Below are 8,850 nucleotides of genomic sequence, written 5' to 3' on the forward strand. Positions count from 1 at the left end.
ATTCAAGATGAATATGGGCATATGGACATATGGCAAATACATACTTTGGAAAGTAGCACTATGCTGAATCTGACTTTGAGGATATACAAGCCTTTGGGAAGTTCTTCAGTAGTCCTTGCAAAGTGACAGTGCTTTTATAGAAGGATCTTATATAATGTATCCCAGCTATATCTTTCGCATCAAGAAAAAATCCAGCAATCGACATGACATTTCAGTCTGGCTGCTCATGGAAATTGTCAGAATGCAAAGATGTTGCTAAAACACTAGCTGAGCAACCAGAATGAAGGGCCCTCTCTGCTTTGTCCATTCCCTTTTCTAGAAGATATGTAGCCTTTATTTCACGAGTATAGTAAGATGCAAAGATCTGTGGTGGTCGAAGTTGTTTCAAATAAGGAAAACTTTCCCCTCAAAATCATTGTCATATGCTCATTCAATTCCCAAAAGAGCTAGGTCAGAAGGAGCGTTGTCTTCAAGTGGCTATCTCACGTTCTTCATCAACTTTCTTTAAGGTTCAATCTCGAAAACAATCAATCTTGACAGAGCTCAATCGATCCTATTTTCACACCTCCACTTCTAATCGACCATCTAACTAGATTTTTTTCAGTTTGAACAAGAGGAGGAAGAGGCTTAGATTCCAGGGTGCTCGTTCGGGGGCTTCATTCGCTTTTGAAGCCAGGCATGAGCTTTTATTTATATGGAGAGTGTACTATTAGCCAAGTGCCGAGAAAAATAGGATGACTGAAGACTAAGGTTCATTAGAGTCCACCCATGATTTCATTATGGATTTTGTAACGATATTGGATAGTGAGCACAATGGTTATCTGCTTGCAATACAAATGTAGCAGACCTGTTGACAAATGTTGTTTGGTCAACTTATTTTTTATGCTTAGTAGTGCCAATCTACAATGGCTATGTGCTTGAGATACAGTAGCAGGTTGACAAATGTTGGTTGGTAAACTTATTTTTAATGTTTAGTAGTGCCAATCCACAATAGTTATCTGCAGTTGTAGCATACTTGACAAATGTTGTTTGCTTGACTGCCACTGCTTGCAATCTTTGTTACAATCTTGAACACCTTGAAATGAACCTAGTCCTTGTTAGTAAGTAGTTTTCTGACTTTTTATTCATCTTCATTTTTATAATTTATTAAAAAAGATATTAAAAGAATCCCCTTAATATGAGACATGAAAAGAGGAATGAGAGGTTTTAAATTTTTAATAAACGAGGTTAGTATTCCACAACATTGAAAACGTTAATTGCAGTTTTAAAAACTTGTTAACAAAGAAAATTATATATTGATGCGAAAAAGAATGGCAGACGTTAATAAATTACATGGATTGCTCTTCTTGTTCTTCTTAGGCGGATTAACTATCAGATCCACTGAAAATTGTCAACAGAGGGCAGAAAAGATTGATAATGTCCACATACAATGCTACGGATGCCCATATATACTCATCGTACGAATATTTCACTATCACATTACTAGTATCATAAATTATGTATCCACTGAATACCATGGATGCCAACGCGCTGTATATCATCATTGACTCTCTCCCCAACGGAAAAATCATCTGCAACAGAAAACACAGTTGGATTCATCTCAATAGAAAACAGTGGAATTCAATTCAATCTAGAATAGAATAGTTACAACTATTTACATAAAATTTCAAACATAACATAGATAGCTATTTAAACTATCTAGTAACTTACAACTAAGTAATATTAACATATATAAGTGAAAAAATGAGTCAATTCAATCTCGAATCTAATAGTTATAACTATTTACATAACATAACGTAAATAACTATTTAAACCATCTAATAACTTACAACTAACCGATATTAATATCATGATATAGGTGTAAAAATGAGTACCTGAATCAGAAGAAAGACGAGAAGCACCATAATACCAGCCAAGAGAATGGGTGCCAGAATACTGAAATCATGTCCTTTCTTTGCTGCCCAGAATGTATAGGCTGTAAGACTCGCCACGACCACAACCGATAAGATGGCCGATTCCAGAATGATCCTCCCTGTATCAGAATTTACAGCACCATACAATACGTTAAAAAGACCACTGCAGTTATTAGTGCAAGCATTTCCTTGGATCAATTTTCAAGGGACGGGAGGAACCAGAAAAACAAAATCTCACCATTGGTAAAAGCACAAGTTAGTCCAACAGCAAAGCTGATACAAATGGTAAATAGAGCGAGGAGGACTAGATTCACAGGATGCTTCTGAGACCAGAAATACAGAAGACATGTCACTGCCAACAACGTAAAAATATAGAGGTTAATGATGGTATTAATTAGAAGTATGGAGTTGGTTGAAAAATATTTCTAAAATTTACAATCAATTCGGCGCAACTTACCAATAATAGGCAAAATGAGAAAGCATATGTACAGTGCGAAACCAGCTGGATTTGTAACAAAGAAATCAGCGACTGGGCTAACAAAGACCACAACGCTGGCAACCACAACTGTGAGGAGGAACTGCAGAGTGAGAATAGAATATATTTTTCTTATGAAAGCCCATCTGAGTTGGATTTCGCCCGTTGATAGACCTAGATAGAACGTCCACAGCCCTGTCTCCAAGTCTGTATACGCTTCTTCAATGTTGTTCGCCATGATCAATCTTAGTATAATTGCGCGAGAAGCATTCTAGGTTTCCTGGATTGTTCCGGCGGCCTGAGCACGATACTAAAAGTTTAGTTGAGAGAGGTAGGTGTTCAGGTCCGAAAGAGCTGATCTAAATATGCAGATGGATACTTAGGTTGGTTCGCTATAAATAGTTAAGTCCCGAACTTTGCTATTAATATGTTACCATGGGGCATATTTAGGATTCTCCCCACGTTTAAGCACTGATTTAGTGGAATAATGTTGTGCATTTCGTCGGTCCACATGAGGTACGTTAGGGTGAAGAATAAAATTTAGCATGTTGTTTTACAAGTTATTTTATATAACTTTAGTTAAATTTATTATTGAATTTTTATTTTTGTAATTTGTGACATTTTTAATTTTACTTAATAAATATTTTCCAAGATCTATAGGTTGGAACTTTTCTCAATATATATTTTTAATAATAAAAAATTGTTTTTATTAAATTTTATTTTTTATTTTTATTTTTTTAATGTTTATACACATCTTATATCTCATGCTCATGAATATTTATCATATATTGAATTTATTTTTTCCATTTTTTTTTCAACCATAATGAAATATTAATTAATATAATAAACTTTCATAAAATCCACATAAATAAAATGTTATCCTTTTTTTTTAAATATTTAATACACCTTAGGTTGAAAAGATGAAATAAAGTACATAATATTTGTTAGGGTGAAAAGATGAAATAAAGTACAAAGATGAGATATGAGGATTTTTGAAGTTAATGTTGGTGGTGCATCTCTCAACTCTTTATCATCTTTATTGTACAACAAACCCAACCTCAGAGCTAGCATTGTACAACAAACCCAACCTCAAAGCTAAATCTGAATGGTTGATCTTGGTAGGTCGACAAAAGGGTGATGATTAGAAGAAGCTTGTTGACTTGGAGCTCAATCCCCCCGTGTTGTAGTATTTTCCGGTGACAATCTAAATATCGGAATTCAGCTTCTCACAATGTCTTTGACACACCCAATCCCTTGTGGCGGGTGGCAAGTGTTGCTCCTCATGGCATTCACATGGAGCTTTCCCCTCATCTTGTGGTCTGCTTGGTTTGTGCTTATTTATCCCCTAATCCCCCGACCCCTAAACCCCACGACATATGTCTTCAACATTCAATGAGACAACAAACTCTCAGTCTCCAGTATACTCCTCTAGTGTGAAGGAATCATTGTTGGAATATTTAGCAACACTAAGAGGGGGATGAATAAGTATTAACAAGTTTTAACTTCAAAAACTTGTAAATACATCCATAAGTGTAAAGAAAAGCACATAAATATACAAAACACATAGATTTTTATGTGAAACCACCAAAGACTTTTCTTAATATATATAAAGAGTATATTCAAATTTATTAGCACCAACTCGCCAGTTTAGTACCAACTCCTTGATTTATCAACACCAAAGCTTGTACAATAATCAATACTAGTCAAAGAAAGTTTTCCCTTTTGACAACTCCTCCTTTGTCCTTCACACACGTATTCAGATTCCTAAACATGACCTTATTAGCAATAGAACTTCCCTCAACAAATGATCCTTGAACTCAGCCTCTAAAGTTATGCCTCATCCACAGGGTTTGAACTTCTTAACAAAGAATAGTGTGAGATCTTCAAAATAGACCTGAAACTCACCTTCAAACACACCAAATTCAAGCCCTTAAAATAGTCTTGAGCTTGGTTTTTTTTGCACCAAAACTTTGGTCTTGAAATTTGGCCTCTAAAGGGACATGTCACTACTCTCACAACAAGCTTGAAATTCGACCTTCAACAATGGAACTCTACCCTGTACATAGAATTGGATTTTGATCTTCAAAGGGGACATAATTTGGCCCTCAAGAATAGGTTTGCAATCAACCTTCTAACTAGGGCTAGAAACCTTCAAAATGTGTGCCAAAAATCCTTCCAATATAAGCCAGAAAACCCTTCCAATATGTAGAAATTTATTGTAGATTTGAAACTGCTCATGTAAGGTTCTAAAACATAAGGCTCAAATCTACTCTACTCATCTACGGAAAGCAATTCATGATTGAGAAGCAATATCAAAAACATGCGACATCATTTAACACACATACACAAGGATTTATCTAGGGGAAGGAAACTACTCAAAACCCCTTCCTATATATATCGCATTAGTCAGAATATAGAGAAGAAATACAATGCTTGTTCAAACCTAAATATAATCTATCTCACTGTTTTACAAGCTACCTTTGGTCAATACTTAACCAAATTTTTGTTTGCCCAAGTCCCTATTTCTTTGTGTTGTTTCCTTGGGAATTAGCCCCTATTATTTAGGGAAAGTCCTCATCCATAAATGCGTAATCCCTATAGGTCCTCTGACTACATGCACCACCTGTAAAACTTGGATAATTGTACAACTGATAGTACACTGCCCTTGAACTAAAATCTCAACTAGGTAACTCATATTTCATGCGTGTGTGAGTTTTTTATGGTTGATTTATCAGTTAAGTAGTTGAACACTGAAGCTGCAACCCATTGTTAGACCTCCTACTAGTTTCTCCAATAGTTGGAACTAGTTTAATTCACTTTAACTCAGTTTAATTGAATTAAATTATTACAACTCAAATTAAACTCAACCTAGGCTCCTAAAATTTAGGAATCACACTACATGACTCAAGTTAGGCCCTCAACTTGAATTAAATGAGCCAACTAAGTGAAACTAACTTAGTTGACTCATTCTTGTTGTCTTGTGATGTGGAAATATAATTTTCTCCTAATTTAATTCAAGGGAAAATTAAAACGGGATTTTCTTGTTGCTATGCTCAACACTCCCTCTCAACAAGAAACGATAATCAGATACCCCAATCCTACCTCTATGGAACTCAGATTTTCCTCTTAACAGTGCCTTTGTCAAAATATATGCATCATGTTCCTCTATAGGAATGTATTCCAACAACATAATCTGCCTCTACACATAATCTCGTAGATGGTGATACCGAATGTCGATATGCTTGCATCGATAATGACAAACTGGTTTTTTCAAAGAGTTGACACAACTCTGATTGTCACAATAAATCGCAGTGGGATACATCATCTGACCAAATAACCCAATAAGAATCTTCCTCATCCAAATAGCTTCACAAGTTGCTTGACTAGCATTCATGTACTCTGCTTCTATTGAACTGAGTGCAACTGATCTCTTCTTCCTGTTGTACCAAGAAACTGTTGCTGACCCAATACTAAATAATCCTCCTAAACTGCTCTTCTGATTTGTTGGACTACCTGCCCAATCTGCATCTGTGAAGCCTTGAAGCTTCACTTCTTCTGTTCGTTTGTACTAAAGACTGTACTAATTAGTGCCTCTGAGGTATCTCAACAAATGTTTGGACGCCTTCCAATACAATTTGGTTGGCTTAACCATTGCTTGACTAAGTTGGTTAACTACATAACACATGCTTGGTCATGTGTTCATCAAAAACATGAGTGAACCCACGAGCTTCCTGTAAATAGTGGTCCCCACTTCCTCACATGAAGTGGCATCCTATTTCCTCCAACTTCCTGCTGGAGGAGTGTCCATGGGTATTCTACTCTCCATGTGGAACTTCTTCAGTATCGCGTTGGAATACTTTCCCTAAGAGACAAATAGTTCCCCATCTCCTTGCCATACTTCCAAATCGAGGAAATAATGTATGAGTCCCATGTCCTTCATCTCGAATTCTCTTGCAAGATCCTCTTTGCAAGATTTTATGAACTTCTCATCATTGGTTAAAATCAAATCATCGACATATAATACTATAATCAACAATTTACCTTCAACAACAATATGGTGAAGGTTTGCATCTGCTTCACCTTTGGTGAAGCCCAATCTAGTGAAATAGTTGTCGATCTTGGTGTATCAAGCAAGGGGTGCTTGTTTTGATCCACACACTGCTCGCTTGAGTTTACACACATGCGACTCTCTGTTGAAGGTCTTAGATTCTTACTGTTGTTCAATGTACACCTGCTCTTCAATCAATCCATTGAGGAATGTTATCCTCACATCCATCTGATTGATCTTCCATCCCATATGTGCTGTAAGTGTTAGAATTGATCTAATAGAAGCATATCTTGCTACTGGAGAAAAGGTCTCCTCGTAATCAATTCCCTCCGCCTAAGAGAACCCGTTGGCCACAAATCTGGTCATGTGTTTCTGGATGTTTCCGTTTGCTTCTTACTTCACCTTGTAGATCCACATCAAACCTACCAATGACTTGTTCTCTAGTCTTGGGACCTCTTCCCAAACACTGTTTCTGACTATGGAATCATATTCCTCTACCATGGCATCAACTCATGCTGGTTGTTGCACCGCTTTCTCAAATGAGGATGGTTATGTCTCAACTAGCTCACTCATCAGAGCCATTTACCCAGTGCACCGATCTGGTGACCTCCTCTATCTATGATGGGATGTGGGTGCTCCCACATTCTCTCTAGCATCATGCAATAATCTGACAGCTTCTCTGGTGTGCTTCCTTCCATATTTGAATGTCTCTGCATGAGTGGGTGCTTCCACACTCTATTCATTTTCTTATGGCTACTCCACAACATCCCGAGGTTCTTCCTTTGGAGCCAAAAGTTCCTCATCTGCCTCCAACTAAATCTCTCTCTCAAGGGAACATCTCATGGTCTTCTCTTCATCAAATTTCACATATCTACAAACAATTTTCATCCTGTGATATGGAAGGTACACCCAATAGTTTTGAGGTGTATCATTGTACCCCACAAATATGCCCAACTCAGCTGTCAGCTTTATCTTTTTCCTTGCATCCTTGGAAACATGACAACAAACCGATGAACCAAATATCTTGAAGTGTGACACATTTGGTTTCTTCCCTGAAAAATCTTCTTCTTGTGTACTCATCCTGAGAATCCTATGAGGACTCATATTCTGCACATATACCGTTGTGTTGAATGCTTCAACCCACAAGTGAAATGTTTGCCGCTGATCATGCAACATCACCTGTGCAACTCCCATAATACTTATGTTCTTCCTTTCAGCCACCCTATTTTTTTGTGGGTAATGGGGTGATATTAATTCCTGTTGAATGCCTTCTTTTGCACAAAATTTATTGAACTCATTTGACACATATTCTCCACCATTATCACTCTTGAGAACCTTCACTTTCCTGCCAGTGTCATTCTCAACAAGTGCTTTAAATTCACAAAATTTGGAGAATGTTTGGTCTTTCTTTTGCATGAATAAAATCCATCACTTACGTGAGAAATCATCTACAAATATAACATAATACCTATGCTTGGTCATGGAGGCTGTTGAGAAAGGTCCACACACATCTGAGTGAACTCTTTCAAGGACTGCTTGTGCTCTATTGTCCTTATCATGAAAGGTGGCTTTGGTGTACTTCCCTAGTGTACACCCTTTGCATGTATCTCGCTGCTCTAGTGCACCCTTAGGAAGTCCTATAGAAATATTTTGCATGATCTTCAAAGCTCCATGGCATAAATGACCAAGTCTCCTATGCAATAATTCACTGATGTCTCGACTCTACACCTTCTCTAATTTCGTGCTCAAAGTAGCACAATCTTCTACATCCAATTTGTAGAGGTTCTTCACCCAAACCCCAATATGCTTCACTTGTCCCGTGGCAATGTGTGTAAGAAAATCCTTTCCTTTTCTAAATATCACATTGTAACCACGATCTTCCAACGTAGAAACTGAAATTAAATTCTTCTTCAAACCCGGAACATACATTTCATCTGTTAATGTGAGAGGAGGACCAAAATCACTCTGAAAATTAACTATACTAATATTGGTTGCACTATACCTTCCATCATCTCCCATATCAATGTGCATCTAGAGGTCCTTTTCCTCTAAGTCATTGAAAAATTATTTGTTTCTCATCATAAGGAATGATGCTCCACTATCCAGATGCCACACACTACACATTACTGATGTCACCATGCATGTAATGAGGGTGAAATCCAACTTGAATTGTGAAGCTAGAGATTCACTTGCCTCTTCTCTTGATGGCTTCTTGTCAGCCTTATTTTGTATACACTTCGTGGTATAGTGTCCCAACTCATGACAGTGAAAACATTTAATATTCAGTAAGTCTTTCTTCTTACTTGCCTGACCAGAATATCCTTTGGATTGGGATTTCTTCCCTTTCCCTTTCTTTTCCTTTTCAGCCAATGTACAATTCTCCTCATCCTCAACCTTGGATGAAGTTCCATCTA

The 8,850-nt window shown here is 37.1% G+C and overlaps 1 protein-coding gene across 1 annotated transcript; it reads right to left on the reverse strand.

Annotated features, from left to right (window-relative positions):
* Positions 1-1,364: 1,364 nt before the first annotated feature.
* On the reverse strand, positions 1,365-2,626 carry LOC149143297 (protein LIFEGUARD 4-like). The gene is made up of 4 exons (XM_089451761.1): positions 2,371-2,626; positions 2,152-2,265; positions 1,875-2,032; positions 1,365-1,571 (listed from the first exon to the last, which is right to left on the reverse strand). The coding sequence occupies exons 1-4, from the start codon at positions 2,624-2,626 to the stop codon at positions 1,365-1,367; spliced, it is 735 nt and encodes a 244-aa protein (XP_089307887.1).
* Positions 2,627-8,850: the final 6,224 nt, after the last annotated feature.

This window comes from Pinus tabuliformis, chromosome X (genome assembly GCF_031772625.1).
Source record: "Pinus tabuliformis cultivar Carrire ecotype Pingquan chromosome X, CPIR1, whole genome shotgun sequence".
NCBI classification, from domain to species: domain Eukaryota; kingdom Viridiplantae; phylum Streptophyta; class Pinopsida; order Pinales; family Pinaceae; genus Pinus; species Pinus tabuliformis.

Excerpts from the sequence above, each read along its gene's own strand:
- LOC149143297 (XM_089451761.1), bottom strand. The coding sequence starts at position 2,626 with ATGGCGAACAACATTGAAGAAGCGTATACAGACTTGGAGACAGGGCTG. Across the intron at positions 2,266-2,370 it reads TCTCATTTTGCCTATTATTG|TGACATGTCTTCTGTATTTC; the intron begins GTAAGTTGCGCC and ends CGTTGTTGGCAG. Across the intron at positions 2,033-2,151 it reads AACTTGTGCTTTTACCAATG|GGAGGATCATTCTGGAATCG; the intron begins GTGAGATTTTGT and ends ATTCTGATACAG.